Here is a 21,397-nt window from a genome sequence, read left to right as displayed (position 1 = left end):
ATGTATTAGGAGATGCAAAAATGGTCCTACCATTTGGACCAGTCATTCCATATCTGGAAGCGTATCCTTAAAAAAAGAAAATAGGGATTCTTATTTTGTTCCTGTCAATTAGCCACAGAAAGCGAGTTGGCTCCCAGAGCCTGGACACAGAGCCCCTCCAACCCCAGTGCTTTGCACTCCAGTATGTCACCCCCACACCCAGCCCCCACACAGGACCCCCCACCTGCAGTACCGGCCTCCGGGTGTAGCCTCCGTCTTCTCTTCCCTGGACAGCAATGGTCAGGGTGTGCCTCTCTCCCCTGCCCTCTGGCCTGGGGCAGCCCATTCACACTCCATGCCTTGCTCAGGAAAGAGTTCTCTTCCTCTCTCTTTCCAAAATATCCAGATCCCGATCCTGCAACAGGTGCCTCTCTCCATCCCTCCTACAAGGGTCTGAAGCTGGGCTGGTTGGACAGGGGCAGAGGGGACAACTTGGGCATCTCTCACTCCCACCACAAGTAGAAGGTCTTATCTGGTGGTCCTCCATGTGGGGTACAGCCTGGACCCTTCCTGAGCCCCTTGGGAGTGCTCATTGGGTCCCACGTCTCACTAGGGAGGGCTGAGGAGGGCTATTCAGGGCAATGGCTGGCCCTGCTGTTCTCTCTCTTTCAGGCCACTAGAGGGCGAACAGAGGCTGTCTGAGCCCATCAACCCTGCAGACTAACTCACAAGGGAGGCTGGAATTGGCTCAGTATCTGAGGTCAGACAAGAAGTACATTCAAAAAAAAAGAAAAGAAAAAAAGAAGAAGAAGTACATTCCAGGTCAAGTAATCTGCTATCAGATGGCATCCAAGAAGTTCAAGTGAGGAAATGGCACCTGTCTTCCTGTCACTTGTTCATTTACAAACCCACAGACTGTCCACTCTTTGTTAGTTTGGCCAGGCCTGGAGCCTAATGATAGTCAAACCCTCTGCTCGGGCCTCATAGCCCATGGGAGACAGGCACAGTCCTTATGAGGGATGCGTGCATGTGTCATCAAGAATTAGTTTGAAATGGGGCGCCTGGGTGGTGCAGTCAGTTGGGCATCTGACTCTTGGTTTTGGCTCAGGTCATGATCTTAGGGTTGTGGGATGGAGCCCCCTGTCGGGCTCCCTGCCCAGTGTGGAGTCTGCTTGGGATTCTCTCTCCCTCTCCCTCTGCCCCTCCCACTAATGCTCTCTCTATCTCTCTCTCACTTAAATAAATAAATCTTTTTTAGAAAAGAATTAGTTTGAAACTAACTTTAAACTAGCATCTTAATTATCTGAGGAAACAATGTTCTGGCTAGTCTTCCTGATACTCAGAGTTTATCATGTTCTCCACCGAGAGTGCCCCCAATGATCTCCCCACTATTGCCAGCCCAGCTGCCCAGTTCCCCACATACCTGTGGAGAGAGGGAAGCCACCTCTACATTCACACCTGCAGCTACAAAGTCTCTGCATCCCTGCCCATGTCACCAGCTGGAGCTCCAGGACTAGTCAGGGGATCCGTCTCCTGCTCAGGCAATCCCGAGTCAGACCTCGATGCAGAATTGGACACCTGTAGCCAGTATGGTCAGGGGTGTCCCTGGCCACCTGCCCACGCCCCCATGGGATCGTTTCTTTCCATCAAGATATAGGTTTTTTTCCTCCAGAACCTCCCATGACCTCACCAGGAGTTTGAGGGTTGAAATACCCAACTTTCTATCCCCGACTTGTTCTCTCATGGAAACCTCCTCTCGGGGCCTCGTCTTGCCACATGGCCACAGAGCAGGGCTCCGAGTTTCTTCAGATGTGTCTTAACATCTTCATACCTCAACAAGAAGGGGTCACAACTCTGGTCACTTTCCTCCCTGCAAACACCTCCAGAGAAAGCCCCTTTTTATTCATTTTTCCACATGTGCCAGACATGGTGTCAGCTCCTGGGGACACAGTGGTGACAGAGCTGAGGGAGGTATAGCTCACATTTATGAAGCATTGGCCATCATCAATCTTCCCCAGCATCCCTTCCCTGCTCTACCTGGTCCCAGCCTCTCTCCCTGAGCACGGACCACAGGCGAGGAGAGGATCCCACTACCACCCATTTGGCACAAGCTAACTGTCCTCTTTCACTCCTGGAGGTGCAAGACAGCACTCTGGGCAGCGTCACCTGTAGCTGCAGCTCAACCCAAGGGGGGAGGTGATGCTCCAGCTCTTTTTTTCCTATTGGCCATTTCCCAAGGGTGTGCAGGGAGCTGGAAGCCACCCTTGCAGTGGGCTCAGTACCAAATCACCCAGCCCCACAAGCCCTGATCCATCAGCAAAGCCACATTTGTGCAAGTTGTGAGCATGGGCTCTGGGGTCACCTGCCTAGGTTCAAACCCCGGTCCTTGCTTCCTAGCTGTGTGATGTGTCTTTTTGTGTCTCTGTTTCATCAAATATAAAATGGAAGAGAATAGTAGCATCAACATGATAAGGTTGTTGCGAGGAATAAGGGAGGCAGTGGAAGCTTTTCAATCCACAGGTCACCAACCATTTGCTAACTATAAACCCAAGTTATTGGGTTGTGACCAGCATCTAACATAACTATAGTAGAAGCAAGAGTATGCCTCACTTGGGATAGGTCAGTATACACATCTATATGTGTGTGTGGCAGAAACCATTCCCAGATGTTTTTCTTGCTGTGAGGTCCCAATGTAGGCTTGGGAGATGTTAGATGGATTAAATACAGACCAACGTGGGGAGAAGACATGCAATCAAACCTTAGAATCCCTCCTGGCAGTGCTAGGGTAAAGGTATGTGCATGTGGGCCAGGATGCTCCCCATGGTTAGTAACCCATTCTGTTGGGAAAAAAACATAGCCAACTTGGGACCAGGCATGGCAGGACCCAGGTGTCCTGGGCAGGCAACCATGTGCGTGTGACAGGGAGTGCTAGTAGAAGCAGCATGGGAAGGAGCTAGGGACATACACCAAAGGCCTTGAAAGCCATGAACTTGGCCCTAAGGGCACTGGGATGGCTCAGTCGGTTAAGCATCTGACTCTTCATTTTGGCTCAGGTCATGATCTCAGGGTCATGAGATCAAGCCCCACATCAGGCTCCACGTTCAGTGCAGAGTCTGCTTGAGGTTCTCTCTCTCCTTCTGCCCCTCCCCCCGGCTCGTGTTCTCTCTCTAAAATAAATAAATAAAATATTTTTTTTTTAAATAAAATAAAGCTGAGCTTGTGAACTTGACCTTAGACAATGGGGATTTAAAGCAGGAGGATAACCTATTTAATAAATATCTATTCAGTGTCTACTGTGGGGAAGATTTATGTTTTAAAAAGTTGACTGTGGGGAGTCAAGAACTGGTGGTAACACCAGAAGCAGGGGGATCTACCAAGAGGCTACTGCGATAGTCCTAGCAAGAGATAATAAGGACAGAGGTCAGAATGTCTAAAGAAGGAGGAAACAGGTATAGCCTCTGTGCCTCGGGCTGGATGGTCCCCAACACCTGGAGGAGGATGGCAGCCATGACCCTGCACACAGGTTGTGGGGGTTGTGGGGGAGAGCAGTGCTTTGAAGGCCACAGAGAAATTCCACAGGCCTCCAGGGGACAGTAGCCACATGGCTAAATGGATAAACCCATGGACATGAATCAGACAGCCAGGTGACCTTGACACATTACTCAACCCCCCACACTGCCAATTTACAAAATGAGGCCCAGAAGAGGACTTAGCTCATAGGAATTTTATGAGATTGAAAGCTAATAATGGTAAAAGCCTGTCACGGCATCTGGCCCAGAACCAGGGCTCACACTGGGGCTGCTTGCTGACCTCTCTCTTACATCATAGACATGCCCGGAGAAGGTCCTGGCAGGCAGCCTGGGAAAGGACAAACTTCTGGCCCCTCAGACAAAAATCAGGGGAACTGAGCTGACTTTATAGTGTCCCTGCTCCCTCCAGGCCCATGTTTGAAACTTAGACCCATCCATCCTCAGTGAGGCTCAGGGTGGTAAGCAGTAGGTGGGCCCTGCAGGGCCAGCCTTCTTACCAGATGGGGCCAGCTCCTTGCAACTCCACCATCTATACCTGGGGCCCCTCTGAGAAGGAATCTATTTTCAGAGGCTTCAAGATAGATGATCTTGAACCCATGTCTACACTATCCAAGCACAGAGGATTTCCATAGTTCTCGGTGAAGACGGTCACTACATACCCATTCAGAACAATTCACTCTCAAACAAGCATCTCCCTTGGATTTTCACTGAGCCCTTCTAAGTGCAGAGATTGTGCTAGGTGCTGGGGATGTACCGATACAATCAAGCATGCTCCAGCCCTGTGCAGCACGCATCTATAAAGGACATCCTTCTAGAATAGTCCTCTGCCCTCCCTCTTTGCAGGGCTCTGAGATTTCCCTGCCCCAAACTTACACTTTTCAAGTCTGAAAATGGGATGACTCTGACTGATCAGTGCTTGCTTTTCTGATCAAAACAAGCCTCTAAAAACGAAAAGGGATGGCTGGCAGCCTTCATCTATCTTCTTGATTTTCCTTACCTAGCCAACTCTGACTGTAAAATGTAGAGTTCCCTTTAAATATCTTTTTGCCTACCCAACTAGTCAATCAGGGGAGATTTTTCAGCTACGCTGCGGTGTCAAGGTGCCTTAAGGCAAATCTGTTTTCTGGCTCTCTCCAGGGTACTTCTAGGGCTTTTTTTTTTTTTTTTTTTTTTCAGGTACACTTTAGCTTTCCTCTAAGTGTCCCTCTGTCTGTTCCAGGTTCAACAAAATTTTGGCAAAATAAGAAAGTCCTATTCTTTTCAAAAGTGACACACAGGCTAATTCTTCCATTGCACTGTCATCTACTGGGGTGTTGTATACCAGGAGCTAAGTGCAACCCACTCTCCTCAGACCCTACCCTCTGGTAGAGGAAAGAGACACGTGAACACACCTTCATAACACAGTGGGACAAATACAGTGATAGACACATGGTCTTGGCACAAAGGAGAGACAAATCAGTTTTATTTGGGGAGTAGGACAAAAAGACCTGATTTGACCACAAAAGATGTGTAGGAGTCATCTAGGCAGACAGAAGGAGGAATAATTAACAGCAGTAACAATTACTTCACAAGGAATCTCATTCCAAACCGTTGGAGGCATTGTCAATGCACCCATTTTATAGATATATTAGTAAGGTTTGGGAAGGTTAAGTAACTTGCACAAGGTCAGAGAGTTAGAAACTTGCAAAGAAGGGACAGCTGTATGCTTTTTTAAATAACAGAAGCTAGATCCAGAGCATTTAAGTAAATGTGCTCAAAGTTAGACAGGTAGAAAGTGATGGAATCAGCAATCAAATCTAGGTATCATATTGAGGCCATAGAGGTAGATGGATTATAGAGACCTTGTTACGTCAAGCTAAAGAATTTGGAGTCTCTCCATTGATGATGAAGAGGCTCTGAAGGGTTTTAATTGATGTTGCAACTTCACGTCTACTCCAATCTATCCTGTCCAATATGTATAAACCATAAATTCTAGTACTGAAGAAGTAGCAATGATTTTTAGCCACAATTGACATGCCCAAGGAAAATATATTTGATGAAGTTATTCTATTTAATAATGATAGTCTATATAATAAACATTCCTGCAACTCAGGAAGAAAAGAACAAACAACCTCATAGAAAAATGGGGGAAGAAAGTAACAGGCAATTTATGAAAAAGGAAACACAAATGGCCAATAAACATAAGAAAAGGTACTCAGCCAATTAAAATATCTAATTAAAATAATATTGAATGCCATTTTTCTCCCATCAGATTGACAAAAGGAAAAAAAGCAGAAGAGAACAAATGTTGCTAGGGTGTTGGAAATTGTGTATTCTTATATACTACTTGCAGGGGTATACATTTATGCAGCCACTTTGGAGGGCAATTTGGAAATTTCTTTCAAAATTCAAAATTGCTGGGATCAACCAAGGTGCTGGTGTCTCTTCTGGGAAAGCACCTCCACACAAGCACAAGGAGATCCATTGCAACATCATCATGCCTAAACATTAGAAATAACCCCAATGTCTATCATAGGGAACTAACTGTGAACACTGGGGTATGTTCATAACAAAAAATGCTATGCAGCAGCTAAGAAAGTTGAGCTTTTTATGGATTAAAGTGGATATATCCTTGAGTGGAAAAGGAGAGAACTGCAGAATGATACATATATAACAAACTTTATGTTAAAATATATATATTTAGGGACACCTGGGTGGCTCGGTTGTTAAGTGTCTGCCTTCGGCTCAGGTCATGATCCCAGGGTCCTGGGATTGAGGCCTGCATCGGGCTCCCTGCTCGGCGGGAAGACTGCTTCTCCCTCTCCCACTCCCCCTGCTTGTGTTCCCTCTCTCGCTGTGTCTCTCTCTGTCAAATAAATTTTTTAAAAATCTCAAAATATATATATATATTTATTTAAACATAAAGGCTGCTTAATGTACATTTTATATGGGTTCATAGATATGTCTGGAAAAGGGTTTAGAAAGAACTTGGGAAATACATGTAAAAAGAGTAGCAGTGGTAGCTTTTGAGAGGGGCAGAGAGGACCAGGGCTGGGGACCATGAACAAATATTCATAATGTTCTAATTTCTATGAGCATCTCTATAAGCAATTTCTATTCATGTATACTTCCATGGTTTTCATTTTAATAAATGTAGAGAGAGATTTAAAAACCACTGACATATCCATTCCTATGCAAAGTACTTTGACCGGTGCTCTGAATGCATGACAAGCAAATCTTGTTATTAGACACACTAGGCAGATCTTGCCTTCAAGAGGCTCTCAGGCTGGCAGGGGAGAACAGGTCCAACACAGTGTGAGATAAATTCCTGAAGAGGAATAGAAAAATACAGTAGGAGTCATGGTTAGGTGAAAGGGAGGGCGTTCACAATATTTTAGGAATCAGGGAAGCATTTATGGCAACCAAGGGAAGGCAAAGCCCGGCATGGGCTGAGAGAACTTCAGGTTCAAAAGTGCAGAGGTGGGAGCTCCAGGGGTCTGTTGGGGAAGACAAGGAAGACAGGAAGGGTTGGGGACTCGTTGTGGAAAGCCACAATGCTGGAAGAAGAAGCTGGACAGCAGCAGGGTGCCCTGGGAGCTCTTTAATCACATGGGAACTTGCCTGAAACTTTACAGAAAAGAAGTTTGGCATCCATGCAGAGGTAGATTGGCCAGGTCAGGAGGCAAGGGACAAATTTGGGAGGTGATTGACTCCCCAGTGTGAGGGAAGATTATGTTTAAGGGATGATTAGGGGTCTGGGTGGGGATGGTCTCAATGGAGGAGGGAGATGAACCTGAGAAACTCATTGAATTGGGATGAGGAGAACGGAGGGAGCATAAACCAAGTGATTTTTGAGGCCCTGCTTCTACTTCATGAGAAGTGTCAGGAGTCAGAAGAAAAGCAGGTAAGAACAGCTTCTTCTCTGAGCCGTAGAGGTGTTCCAAGGCCTGTCCACAGTAGGAACTTCAGTCCCCTTATTCCTCCACTGGAGCCCAGCTATGCAGGGTGCAAGACAGGTCTGAGTCCTAAGGATGCACTAGCCAAGGGCAGGCAGGCAGGCACGTAGTCCTTCTGGCTTCCAGCCACCAGACTTACAGGCTTCCAGGAAAAGCTGACAGGGGCTGCTCTCTTCCTTTGGATCTGAGAATATGTGACTGAGGAAGCCTAAATTAATTAAGTGATTCTGAGGCCCTGAGGCCTTCCTGAGGAAGCACACAGGGTGAGTAGTGAGACCAAGGTAAATGGCACCCCCTCCCCCAGTACTGGAATCCAAAGAGGCTTCTGAGCTTCATTGGAATTAAGCCTGCACTTAAGTGCTTCCAGGGAGACAAAGAAATCATAAATCAGGAGCAGGTGCCCCACCCACACGCTGCCACCATCACTGCTATCAACCTGCTTCTCTACAGAGACATGGTCATTTTGAGTCTCTGAGACCAGATGTCTCAGTGAAGCAACAAATGGCATGGCCCCGGAATTAATGTGGCCCACAACCTTCTAGAAAAGAGTCCATCATGGGCTGATGCCTTCCTCCAAAGCAGCACCCACATACTATACAACTCCCTCCAGATCCACCCTGGCATACAGACACCATACCTCACCCAGGCACAGGCGCAGGAAGGCTATCCTTCCACACCTTCCTCAAGCTCCCATATACTAGGACTCCCCAGGTCCACAGCAAGCAACACTTGACACCAGTCCAAGCTCGAGGAAAGGACTTTGTTCTAGCAGATGGAGGCCACAGCTGTATCCAATGGATAAAATGAGAAAAGTCAGCAGGGAATCACCAAGCTGTCCCTGTCCATACAAAACAATAATAATTAAGCTCCTATTAAGTACCAGGTATTGAGCTAGATACTTTCAAGTAAGTCGACTCATAATCTTCAGCCATCCTGGAGCAGGACTGCATGGTGGTTGAGAGCTGGGTGCTGGGGCTAGATAGTCTGCATTTGAATCCTCTCTCCACCACCTATGAGCTCTTTGACCGTGGATAAATTACTGTCCCTCAGTGTCCTTGCCTGTAAAAAGGTAATATGAAGGTTGGTAAGAGGATTAAATGAGTTAATGTTTGTAAGATACTTAGAACAGTGCCTAGAACATCATAAGCACTTCTATGTGCCTAAAAAATAAATTCTTTCCTTTACCATTTGACTTACCTTGAGTAGCAGATATGTAATCTGTAGCAACAGTTCCTGTATCTAATTGAGAAAGCAGAGAAGAAAATGTTGCCATTTTCTCCAACATGGTTGGACTGGAAGTTCTCTTCTTCCTGTAAGTTATGATCAGATAGAGAAGTCTCTGGAAAGGAATTTACCAAGAGTTCTGTTGAAGAGGAAGCCACAGACACAGGAAACAGGAGCGGCAGGGCTCTTGGGTAAGGCTAGTTAGCCAGCTGCGAAGCTGGGGCCAGCACCATGGACAGCTCCCAAAAGGACAGCGCAGGAACTGGGAATTCTCCAGTTCTGCCAAGGCTCAGTCTCTAGCCTTTTGCTGAGGCAGGGGGTCCTCAATTCCCTGAGACTCCTGCATCTTAGTCCTTGGGGCTGCCGATTGATGGGGTAGAGGATTGCCTTCTGACTTGGAAGTTGGAGGGTGAGGGAGTTTAGTGTCCCAGAAGCTTCCTTAGGGAGGCAGCCGAGAACCTTCCTCCTCCCACCAATCTTCATCTGTCCCTCTCCCTTACACTGCCAAGGTGTGGCCACCTTGTAAATGGAGTAGCAGAGGCACAATGAAGCACAGGGAATAGGGAAGTATCGTGAGAACCACAAAACAGGTTCCGAAGCCTTGGTTTAAATCCAGGCTCTACTGTTGGGATCTCAGGCAAGTGACCCAGCTTCCTCATCAGTAAGATAAGGGAAAGAACACCTACACTGCACCAGGATTGAGTGAGATTAAATGAAACAGCACACATAACACCCTTGGCATAGAGTGCTTAATAAATGAGTCTGTTTCCTGCCATTGGTGAATGGAGGACTGAAGAGTTGAGCATGATCTCAGAGATAACTTGGCTCCATATTCAAGAACAGTCATGAATTATGAAGGCTAACAGGCTGGGAGAGATGTCTGCACCTTGAAGTCCCTGGGAAAGTTTCTTTTCTCTAAGATTCCACTAAGTTCTAAATTCTTCAGCCACTAGACAGAAAAACATCTGCTTTAAATCCCCCCCTCTTTTAAAATCAGACAGGGCAAACAATATATGCATAAATAACAATTGCTCTATAGGCTGGAAGACTGCCTCTCTAAAAGTCTCACAACGGGAGAGTCAGAAGAGGCCAGAGGTCTTCGTTAAGAAGCCTTAGGAAGCTGGAGCTGGTGTACTGAATTAAGAATATGCAGATTATAATGTGCTGAAAGAGGAAGAGAAAACCACCCACATGGGGGGAGTGTGTGCGCGCGTGGCAGTAGTCCCCCGCCCTGAGCATCTGAGCATCTGAGCTCCCATTCTGGGAAAGTGAAACCCATGGGGTCACCTCAATTGAAGATGCAGTTTCAATACAACCATACAAAGGAAGTAGAGTCACAGATTTACTTGTTACAGATCCAAGAAGTGCAGGGAGGGGTGGGACAGTGAGGGGAGGTGTGTGGCTGCAATGAGCAGGGGGAAGGGCAGTCCTCTGTCCAAGGTCACCAGCGAGCAGTAGACAGCAGGGTAGCAAACACTTACAAGGTGGTGGGGGTCACTAACATTCTGTGGGCTTAACTCTAAGTGGTTATTTTTAAAGGTGCCCCGGGAAAAGCAAAATGGGAACTTAAGTCAGAAATCCTAAACTCAGGGTACCTGGGTGGCTCAATCGGTTAAGCGTCTGCTTTCGGCTCAGGTCATCATCTCAGGGTCCTGGGATCAAGCCCCCCATTGGGCTCCCAGCTTGGGGGGGAGTCTACTTCTTCTCCCTCTGCCCCTCACCCCCTCATGCTCTCTCTTTCTCTCAAAAAAATAAATAAATAAAATCTTTTTAAAAAATCCTAAACTCAGGTCCTTATCTAAATGTCCAGAGTCTGGGTGTGAGTAGGGCTATCAAACTGCAAAATGCCTAGGCAGCAACTTAGAAAAACAAAAGTTGTTTTTCTCGAAAGTTGTTTTCCTCATCACAAGGTTTAAAACTCAAATGACTGAAAAGCCAGGCAGGTGACATAAATATGCAAAGTCAGTTGGAGGGACACTGTGATAAGCTGAAGAGTGTGTGCTGACTCAAGGCATTTGAATAAAATTTAAAATAATTCTGTCACCCTGAAGAGCCCTTCTCTGGTACCCACTTCCCTGGGGAATGCAGTGAGTGGGCTCCTCCCTCACCCCCTTACTTAACAGAGACAAAGGCTGGAGACCGAGAGAGACTGTGACTTGCCAAAGGTCAGTCAGAGCCAGATCTGTCCCCATACTGGGCTCTTTCCCTCTCTCAGACAGAGGGCAGTTTGGTCAGTGGAGAGCACGTGCTGGGAGCTCCTTAAGTGGAAGGGTTTCTCCTCCTCCTCCCTGGGGTGCCTGGGACAGGGTGGTGGGGGGAGATTAAGCAACAGGTACCAAAGCCGCTGTCTCTCACCCTGACACTCTGATCTCCATCACCTCATCCCACAGCCATCTCAAAGACAGAAGCCAACTTGCCATTGCCCTTGGGCCTCCCACCAGCGAAGACAGAGCCTGGAATCACAATGCCCACCTAACCATAAGGATTAGCCAGGAAGCCAAGATGCCCCTGTACCTTTTACCTGCCCTTCAGAAGACCCACTACTGTGAAAGAAAGATAAAAGAACACACTTTACAGATAGTAACGACAATAGCAAGCACTTATATCACTCTTACTATGTTATGTGTCAGGCACCCTAAGCACTAGGTACTCTTACTACCCCATTTTACAAATAAAGAAATTGGAGGACAAAGAGGTGAAGTAATTCCCTGGCACCCATACTAGTAAGTGGCAGAACTGGGAGCCACCTCAGTCATCTGTCTCTAAAGCCCAAGCTCCATGCATTGCATCACCCCTGTCTCGCTTGAGGTGGGGAGCACAGTAGAGAAAGAAGCTGGATCTAATGCTAGTGTGCTCTTGAGACCAGAAGAATGGGAAAATTCCTCTCTGACTCTGGAAAAGGCAAACTGTAATCTCAACAACACATGTCTCCCAGTCTCAGCTGCCTCAGAGCCTTTCTCCTGCCAGCTTTGGACTGGAACACGGACTCGATGTGCCATCTAGGGTCATGGTTCTTTGGGGGACTCAGGCCCAGCGCGCAGCCAGGGCGGCTCAGCCAGTCTGCAGAGAATGCGGCGTCTGGGCGGTGCGGCCCTCTGAGAAGGTGAGCCTCCCTTGAGCCTCGGATGAGAGCAAAGCTGCTGGGTCCTGCCGTGGGAGTGGGCTCGGCGCCCACTCGGGCTTTCTTACAGCTGCAAGAGAGACCCCCGGCCATGTCACTCCCACCTGGGACTTGGAGGCAGCTTTGGAGATTCGGGGGGAGGGGTATGCAGGGGATGGGGTATGGAAAGGGGCGGGACCTCGCTGAAGAGGCTGGAGGGCTTGTTCTAGTGCTAGGAGCACCTAGGAGGAGTTACAGTGGGGAGGGGGTCAGGAGGAGGGAAGGGAGAAGAGGCGGAGCTGGGGGACCCGGACAGCTAAAGCTGAAAGGGGGAGTACCGGCTGGGAGAAAGTGGCGAAGCAATACCGGAGGGTGGGAGGGGCAGGGCTGATATTCGGGGCCCTTGGTGGAAGCGAGGCGACTTCTCCCCTCTATCCCCAGAAGCTCATAGTTAGGAATTCTCTGCTGTGACATTCTCCCGAAGGGCCGGTCTGTCGGAACCGGGCCCAGCAGTCTCTGCGTCTCCCCCTCCCTTCCCGGGGGTGGAAGGGGCCAGGGGGTGGGGCCAGAGAAAGGGTTGGGGTATCCCAGCCGGTCCCCCACCAATCGCCGCCCCACATTTCAGCTGCGAGAACTGATGGACGCAGCCACCGCTCACCTCGGGGGCTCTTTGCCGGCTATACGCCGAGATCCAGGCTGAGGCGGAGATCTGGAGCCCTCGGCACCCTCCTCTCCAGCGGGGCCGGTGGGGAGCGGCCGCTGCGCGACCCTCTGGGGAGGGGGAAAGAGCGGGCCCAAACCCCGCGGGTCCTAGAACTAGGCGGGGGCGGGGGGGAACAGACAGCCCGCTCCTCGCGCGGCGCATCCATCCTCAGAGGCTTGGCCAGAACTCTTTTCTTACCAAGCCCCCTTTCTAGGGTTTCCAGTCCTGGCGCATCTGGGAAGGGGACCCCTGCCCGGCCGCGCCCCGCCCCCCGGCCCCCGCCCCGCCGACGTCGCATTAGCATGAGCGACGCAAGTGGCCGGGGCACCACTCGGGGGCCGAGACTCGCCGCGTCACAGCCCCGAGTGGAAAGGAAAAAAAGAGGAGGCGGCGGAGGAGGAGGCAAGAGCCGACGCGAGGGGAGGGGAGAGCGGCGGCTGGGCGAGCGAGCGGGTGGGCGGGCGGCAGCAGCATGCCCCTCGGTCCGCGCGGGCGGCTTTTCAACGCTTCGGGGACGGCGCCCGGGGAGCCGGAGGCGCAGCGTGCTCAGTCTCTGGCCCTGGCCCCTCGGCGCGCCAGCCTTCCCTGACCGCCCCTGAGCCCAGCAGCGGCGGGTCCGGGCTCGGCTCCGAACAGCCGCGGCGTCTCGAGGGACAGGGTCTTTGCCTTTCCCGGGACACAGGGCCATGAGCCCTGCAGCCACCTGAGACACAGGGGGCGCTGCGCCGCGCGGACCGCGCCCGCGAAGTTCGGTGCCCCGGTCTCTGCACTGCAGGGCGCCCGCGCCCGGCCCCGGCGGAGGCGTCCTCGGAAAAGCGGCGGAGTAGAGGCAATGGAACCCGCGGCGCCCGTGGGTCCGGCCCGGGCGGCAGCCATCAAGCTGTCGGAGGCGATGGGCGCCGTGCTGCAGGATCCCCGGCGGCAGCGGCGCCTGGTGCTGGTCATCGTGTGCGTGGCGCTGTTCCTGGACAACATGCTGTACATGGTCATCGTGCCCATCGTGCCCGACTACATTGCCCACATGCACAAGGCCGGCAGGCCCAGCCCGAACACCGAAGTGACCACCCTGCAGCCGTCCACTCCAGCCACTGGCAGTGCCAACATGGGCAACACTTCGGAATCCCCGAAGACAGCGACGGAGAGTGAGGACGTGAAGATCGGGGTGCTGTTTGCCTCCAAAGCCATCCTGCAGCTGTTGGTGAACCCCCTGAGCGGGCCCTTCATTGACCGCATGAGCTACGACGTGCCGCTGCTTATCGGCCTGGGCGTCTTGTTCGCCTCCACCGTGCTGTTCGCGTTCGCGGAAGACTATGCTACGCTCTTCGCTGCGCGCAGCCTGCAGGGTCTGGGCTCGGCCTTTGCGGACACGTCCGGCATTGCCATGATCGCCGACAAGTACCCGGAGGAGCCCGAGCGCAGTCGCGCGTTGGGCGTGGCGCTGGCCTTCATCAGCTTTGGAAGTCTAGTGGCGCCACCCTTCGGGGGCTTTCTCTACCAGTTCGCGGGCAAGCACGTGCCCTTTCTGGTGCTCGCCGCTGTTTCGCTGCTCGACGCGCTGTTGCTGCTGGTGGTGGCCAAGCCCTTCTCGGCCGTGACGCGGGCGCGGGCCAACCTGCCGGTGGGCACACCCATCCACCGCCTCATGCTGGACCCTTACATCGCCGTGGTGGCTGGGGCGCTCACCACCTGCAACATCCCCCTTGCCTTCCTCGAGCCTACCATCGCCACGTGGATGGAGCACACGATGGCGGCGTCTGAATGGGAGAGGGGCATGGCCTGGCTGCCAGCCTTTGTGCCGCACGTGCTAGGCGTCTACCTCACCGTGCGCCTGGCGGCGCGCTACCCACACCTGCAGTGGCTGTACGGAGCCGTCGGGCTGGCAGTGATCGGAGCCAGCTCCTGCGTGGTGCCTGCCTGCCGCTCCTTCGCACCGCTGGTGGTCTCGCTCTGCGGCCTCTGCTTCGGCATTGCGCTGGTTGACACGGCACTGCTGCCCACGCTCGCCTTTCTCGTGGACGTGCGCCACGTCTCAGTCTACGGCAGCGTCTATGCCATCGCCGACATCTCCTATTCCGTGGCCTATGCGCTCGGGCCCATAGTGGCGGGCCACATAGTGCACTCGCTCGGTTTTGCGCAACTTAGCCTTGGCATGGGCCTGGCCAACCTGCTCTACGCGCCCGTCCTGCTGCTGCTGCGCAACGTGGGCCTCCTGAGGCGCTCCCGCTCGGAACGCGATGTGCTCTTGGATGAGCCACCGCAGGGTCTGTATGATGCTGTGCGTCTGCGTGAGCGCCCGGTGTCTGACCCGGACGGCGCTCCTCGGAGCCCTTCCGGCCCCTTTGACGAGTGCGAGGACGTCTACAACAATTACTACGCCCGCAGCTAGCAGCCCCGCTACTCCTCCAGGCCACCCACCCACTCCCCACCCCCTGGGTCAAGGTGGCTACTTTGTGAGAGCACTGGCCATCTCCGGCGCAGAGCCCGCCCCTTCCAACGAGTATTCCACAGCCTCGCCCGTCTTGACTTCCCTGTCGGGATCCCCTCTCTACGACCCTTTCTGTGCCTCCCTCCCTCTCGTCCAGTGGGGCGTAGAGCACGGAGGCACACGATGCGATACGGTCCTGCAGAGATAAAGAGGTGCGCGAGGCGCCACCTCGGGGCTCCCCTGTGTAGAACCGTGCGTTTGTCTGTCTTTCCTTCCGTTTCTCTCAGTGCCAAGTTGGCCCCCTCCACCGCGGTGCTTCTGGCCCGAATCAATAAACTATATCTGTTCGAGACCGAGTCTCTTTACTGATGAGGGTGGGCGGCCGGGCAGAGGGCCAGGGCAGAGGGGAGGGTGAGCGGTGTCTAGCCCTAATCCAGGTCTGAGCCTGGCAAGCACCCGGAAAGCCTGTGGCTCTTTTGCTACCTGATAGAGGAGATACGAAAAAAAGCAAACCCAGCAAAGGCTCCCACCCTCGGACACCCTGTAGTACACGGCTTCCTTCAGCTCGCGACAGCCCCTCCCTCCCAGCCCCAGCGCAGCGCCCCAGGGCGCCGCCCGGGGGAGCCTGAGGACCCGCTCCCTCCGCGGGCGCTAGGCCCCGCCCCTTGAGAACATTCCGGGTGTCAGCCTCTGAGCTCTGAAGGCCGGGGGTGGGCTTCCCTTCGAGCCCGGCATCCGGGTCTGTCCAGGCTCCGGTGAGGAGTATGGGCCGAGCTGTTCCGGACAGAGGTCCGCCCTCAGTCTCGTCTGTTCGTTGGAGAGCTAGGCTCTGTCCTTCGAGGAGTGGGGTAACAGTTGGTGTGCTTGCTGTGTCCTGGCTGTGCGGGTCTGAGTCGTGACTGAAGACGGTGCCAACCCCCACCCTCTTACCCCCACCCTTACCCCGGCCTTGGTGGATGCAGCTGGCCAAGGCTGTCAGAAGTCTCCCCACCTTGAGTGCGGGTCTCCGGAGCTGCAGACCCCCGTTTGCAGACCACTCCCAGTCCTGGAGCCTGCGGCCTGATGAAGGCCGAAGAGTCCTCCAATTCTGGCATGGAGAGGCAGCAGAGTTGGGGTACGCCTGTGTATTAAACAATGCCTGTGAGAGTCTTCACTGCTGGTGTGTGCACGTCTGTCCTCGGTCTGCGTGTTGGGCTGTTGTGTGTGTTTGTCTGGGCAGGGTCTGTCTTTGTGGGTCTGTCTGTGTGTGTTGGTGTGTAAGGATCTATATCTGGGGTGGGGGTGGGGGGAGGAGTGCTTTGTCTGGGAGGAGTGTCTGCCTCTGGCTGCATTTCTGTAAGCATCCTCAGGTCTGTATCTCCACTCCCCCCCCCCCCCACCCCGCCCCATAGTGCCAGCAAGGATGGGGTGGGAGTAGAAAAGGAAGGAGAACCTGCAGTGATCAACAAACAGGATGATGATGATTATTATCATTTTGAAAGGAGTTGTATGATTTGAGCCTGGCCTAGACGGCGGGGAGGGCACAGATTTCCCCAGACCCAACCCTCTCCCGGGTTGTGCAGACGCAGCCGGGGCTAGGATAATGGAGTTGGGAGAGCGCCGGGACTGGGGAAAGCTGGGCAGCGGGCAATGGGCCTGGGCGGGGCAATGCTCTGCACCCCCTTCTCGGGCCTGGATTCCGCTGCCCTTACACAAACTCGTCCGGAAAGCCGTCCGAGCCGGAGCAGGGGGCCGGGAGGTGGGATCGCTGCAGGCGGCGGCGGGGGTGGGGGAGAGGACTGAGAGCAAGAGAGACGGGGTGGGGCTGAGGGAGGGAGGAAAAAGGAGAGAGGGGAGGGAGGAGGAACAGGAGGAAGGCGATCACAGGCGCGGCCGGTCCGCGGGCAGCCAGTAGGGAGGCCGCGGGGACCCGGCGACGTCGGAGCTGCTACCGCGGACAGAGGCCCCCACCCCCGTACTGCTTACGCGCCCCTGGATCCCTTCCGGCTCACACTCCCGCCCCCAGTCTTGCTCGGTGCGGTGGAGCTGCGGCCAACGCGGCAGAGCCGAGGGCAGGTGAGAGGGGCTGGAGAAGCGCGGCGCGGGGAGCAGAGCGCAGGGAGCCGAGGGCGGTGGAGGAAGGCTCCGTCTAGGGAACGCGCGGGGATCCAGAGGCCCCAGGATCCGCGGGATTTTCCGAGTCCTGAACCGAAGCGGCCGTCGGGGAACCGCCGGGAGACTGTGGGATTCCGCGGCTCTGGCGCTTCCCCACCGAGAGTGGAGGCTGGGGGTCCGGGGGCAGGACGGTGAGAAGTTAGGGGGAAAGGGCTTGGAGAGGCTTGACCATCAGGCTCCGCGACTCCACGTGCGTATCCTTACTTCTCTATTCTCCTGGATCCCCAACTGATCAATGCCGAGGTCTGCACTTTCTGTGCCCAATCAGGGCGTTGGCAGGTCTCACCCGGACCCCTTTGAATTGCGGTTGCGCACCCGACTGTCGCGGAGGGCTGGAGGTATGGAGCAGCCTCAGGTGGCAAGTGTGAGCTGGGTCCCAGGGAGTCCCTAGAGAGCAGGGACTGCCAGTGTTGCGGGGGCGGAGCTGGGATTGGGCCTCCAGGGCAGAGCAGAGACCCCTCCTGGCTGCCTTCGGAAGCCAGGCTGGTGGCAGCATGGATCAGAGGGCACCAAACAGAGACAGACAGAAAGATACACTTACCTACAGACATACACCTCCTAATTGCCGGCCCATGGGCCAAAGAGGAAAAGCAAGGGGCTGCCCCACAGGGACCAGTCCCTCCCATTTGATCCCCAGGGTGTTACCCCTCTCCAATCTCACACCTCTCCAAGATATTGGGGTCTCCAGTCGCACTAGGGCCTTTACCAACTTGACCTTGCCTTCACCAACCTTTCAAAGCTCTGCAGCCCTACCAGGGACCCTAACTTGGATGCCGCTGCTTCCATTTTGCAGGGTGTCGGGGCAGCTACTATGCTGTTCAGCATCTTGGGGGACCACTTAGTCGGTGGCATCCTGGCACAGAATTAGTGTGGGTTCTGTATTTTCTGCCTAGGCCTGCCCAGCAGCCCCAGGCTCCTCCATTCCTGATCCTGCTTCATCCATCTTCCTGGATGCTCTGTCCTTGGGTCAACTGTGCCTGGAGCCTAGCCCCCCACCTGGGCTGTGCTTGCCTGGGGTGGGGGGTGGGGGATAAAAATGGGCTAAACATCAGCTTTGTTTCACTTGGGGGTGAATCGGGGATGGGTGAGTGGAAATCACAGGTGTGTGGCTCTTAGGCTCTGCTTAGGGGGTTCGCTGAAGGTAGAGGGTAGCCTTAAAAATAGGCCTTTGCCCTTCTTGTCCTAGGTCACTTCTACTGCAAATAAAAAATTAATCCATTTCTCGCCAGGCTGAGTCAGGTGGCCCCCAGGGGCCGGACTGCCCAGCTGCCCTGTACTGTCCCTCAGCATTTCCATGCTACACTAGGAGCCTGCAAACCAGAGATTGCCTAAGTCACAGTCCATCCAGCAGGCCCCAGGGTCCTCCACCACAACCCCTGCCTTGGCCACAGGCCAGGCTCCCAGTCAGCCCAGAGTGTGTCCTGGAGCCCACAGCCTTAGAGGACCTATATGCATTCAGGCATGTGTGCATTCCTTTTATTCAGCTACCCAGCCCTGATCCTACTCCATGCTCATCACCCGGCTAGGTCCCAGAGATGAAGCACTGAACACAACAGGAGAAGCTCACAGTCCTAGTAGGAGAGATTTTAATCAGCAAAACATGTATCTGTTGGGTCCCAGGCAGGAACAAAGCAAGTGCTCTGCCAAGGACCCCTCATGATTTGGAGTGAGCCAGCTCAACTCTCTCTTTCCCACTCTGGCCTGGGGCGGTCAATTGAGCCTGGGTGACAATCTTACGGAACGGGTGTCAGCTAAAGGCTTGCTTCAGACCCCACTCTATCCTATTTGGGAATTCAGAAAGGACACTGTGGTCAGGGGCCTGGTTTGGGGGTTGGGAGATTGGGGAGCAGGTCTAAAATGAGGCCCTGTGTAATTGGGGCCCATATGCAGCTCTGGCTTCCTCACGGTGTAGGGGTGGAGTGTCAGGCTCTGGGAGGTGAAGGGTCCGTGGCAGTTCTATGTGGCTATTGTGCTGATGCCTCTCTGCTTCTCGGCCCCCAGGTCTGCACCTCTGCTTCCCCAGCCAGGAGTCACCAAGATGCCCATACTGGAAAAAGCTCCCCAAAAGATGGCAGCAAAAACTCCCAGCAGTGAGGAGGAGCCTGTGAGTAACTTTTGGAGTCCTGTTTCTTATCCCTGCTCTCCCCACTCACCTACCCTTGCTTCCAGAATAGTCCTGTATAGGACTGGCCCCCAGCACTTGCCTGTCCACCAGCCCTGCCCTCGGCTGGGTATGAAGTCCAGGCTGCAGTCCTGCCCTGGGCTAGCTGAGGAGTCTGGGAGAGCCTGGAGGGGCGGGGAGTGGCTTCAGGGGATGTTGAAGAATTGCTGACTACCATGCTTCCTAACTCCCAAGGCCAGGAACAGTCCTTGACCTGGGCCAGGTACTCTTCTTCCAAGGCTTTTCCGTCTCCCCAAGTTTCACTTCCAAAGGCTTTGAGCCCAGTGGAGTTGCCTTAGGGTAAGACTGAACTCTCTAAGCCTTGTCATATCCCAGCTCCAGCTGCTGTCGCTAGTTCAGTCCTAGGGCCTTAGGCACCATCTTCCCCACTGGCTTAAGACAATGCCACCCCTCCTTAGGCAGGCGTCCTCCCTCCCCATCTTCCTAAGTGATGGAGCAGCACATCTGATCTCCAGGTTGTCGAAGTGTTGGCCCCTCTGCTATGTTTGTCTTCTTGCCACCTCTACCCAGGGCTTCATTTGAAACCCTAATCAGAACTTTTGGGCTTCTCCCCGTGAAATTGCTCACCACATTGTCCTGACTATTACAGCTGACAGACATTTCTGTTGTTGAGTCTGGTCTATGGCATGTCCCTCCCATTGGACTGGGGCTTCCTTGAGAGCAGGCCTTCTTTCTCCATTGTCCCTGAGTCCAGTCCAGGGCCTGGCTCACATGAACTGCCCATGAAATGTGTACTGACCTGAGACCTTAGTGTCCAAAGACCCTTATTAGTACATGTCCCTGTCTCCAGCCCCAGGCATGGACCAGCAGCCCAGGAGAGTCTGGGGAGGAGCCCCAGGGGGCTGAGACATGTGAGCCGAGATTTCCTGCCTCATTCCATTTTACCCATCACGGATTCCCCATCACTGAGTCCCAGCACACTGTCAGAGCCCTGAGGAAGGGTGTCCTGTTTCTAGCAGGGGCTCCAACCAGGCCTGCTGACACTCTTGGCAAAGCCACCAGCTGGGCTGGGCTTTCTGCAGGTGCTTGCCCACTTGCCCTCCACACAGACCCCCAGACCACAAGAGAAGGAAGAGGGAACCAGAGCGGCTGGGTGGGGGGCCTGGACCTGGCTCTCTTGAAGTGGGCTGAGCACCCTAGAATGCTGCCCAGACCACCCTCATCCTTGAGCATTCCTTGGGGCGTGAGCAGCTTATAGCTGGCACGGACACCCTCTTCCCTCCCCCTAGGGCAGTGAGCTCTAAAGCCAGGACCAGGCAGGCAAGGACTCCCATTCCCTCCCCCTAGGGCAGTGAGCTCTAAAGCCAGGACTAGGCAGGCAAGGACTCCCATTCCCTCCCCCTAGGGCAGTGAGCTCTAAAGCCAGGACCAGGCAGGCAAGGACTCCCATTCCCTCCCCCTAGGGCAGTGAGCTCTAAAGCCAGGACCAGGCAGGCAAGGACTCCCATTCATTCATCAGCACAGGCTCCCAAGCTTGGTCCCTGTCTGCCCAGGGTGCCAGCGGGGAGGGCTCCAGCCCATGCAGCAGCAGGAACAGAGCAGAGGCAAGCTTTCAATGGGTCCCTTTACTCCACAGCCTACCCCCACCACCCCAAAGGGAAAAAACCCCTGAAAGAAGGTGGCCCCCTACCACCAACTTTGTAAACTTGAATCAGTACTATGAAAAGTCGTGGTTTCTGACTGGGACTAGCTCAGTGAGGAAGAAGGAAAAGGAGGGGATGGAAGAAGGAGCCAATCTCTCCATCAGTGTTACACCCTTTGGGTCCAGAGATAAACTAGCTTCTGAAGCCCCAGCTGGGAACAACTCCTAAATTAAGAGTGACCAGCTGCCAATATCAATAACAGATCTCTTTCACCTTAGATCATTCTTTGTGGTTTAAAAGCACTTTCACATAGGATCTGTTTGATCCTATGAGAGGTAGAGGCTATTACCCCCATTTTACAGGGGAGGACACTGAGGTACAGAGGTGAGGTGGTTTGCTTAAGATCACATGGCTTGTCAGCATCATGGTTAGTGCATGAACCCAGGTCTGTCTGGTGCCAATATCAAGGTCTTTTCCTCTACACTTTATCCCCTCCTGGGGGCAGGCCTGGGGTATCAGAAAAAAACAAACAGAAGCTTCCTCAGGTCATAATTCTGCTGAGCCAAGTCCTGGAATTAGGCA

General features: G+C 53.5%; 2 protein-coding genes across 2 annotated transcripts in view; both read left to right on the top strand.

Annotated features, from left to right (window-relative positions):
* The first annotated feature begins 13,303 nt into the window (after positions 1-13,303).
* On the top strand, positions 13,304-14,857 carry SLC18A3 (solute carrier family 18 member A3). Its single transcript, XM_036073353.2, has one exon. The coding sequence runs from the start codon at positions 13,304-13,306 to the stop codon at positions 14,855-14,857; it is 1,554 nt and encodes a 517-aa protein (XP_035929246.1).
* Positions 14,858-19,070: 4,213 nt separating this feature from the next.
* The window catches only part of CHAT (choline O-acetyltransferase), a 46,189-nt gene continuing 43,862 nt past the window's right edge, over positions 19,071-21,397 (top strand). Inside the window, exon 1 of the mRNA XM_036073502.2 lies at positions 19,071-19,154. Within this exon, the coding sequence (XP_035929395.2) occupies positions 19,089-19,154 (66 nt within the window). The 5' untranslated portion in view covers positions 19,071-19,088. The remainder of the gene's footprint in view (positions 19,155-21,397) is intronic.

This window comes from Halichoerus grypus, chromosome 7, assembly GCF_964656455.1.
Source record: "Halichoerus grypus chromosome 7, mHalGry1.hap1.1, whole genome shotgun sequence".
Taxonomy (NCBI): domain Eukaryota; kingdom Metazoa; phylum Chordata; class Mammalia; order Carnivora; family Phocidae; genus Halichoerus; species Halichoerus grypus.
The sequence above is the reverse complement of the archived record's forward strand: the minus strand, read 5'-3'. Positions and strand labels throughout refer to the sequence as shown.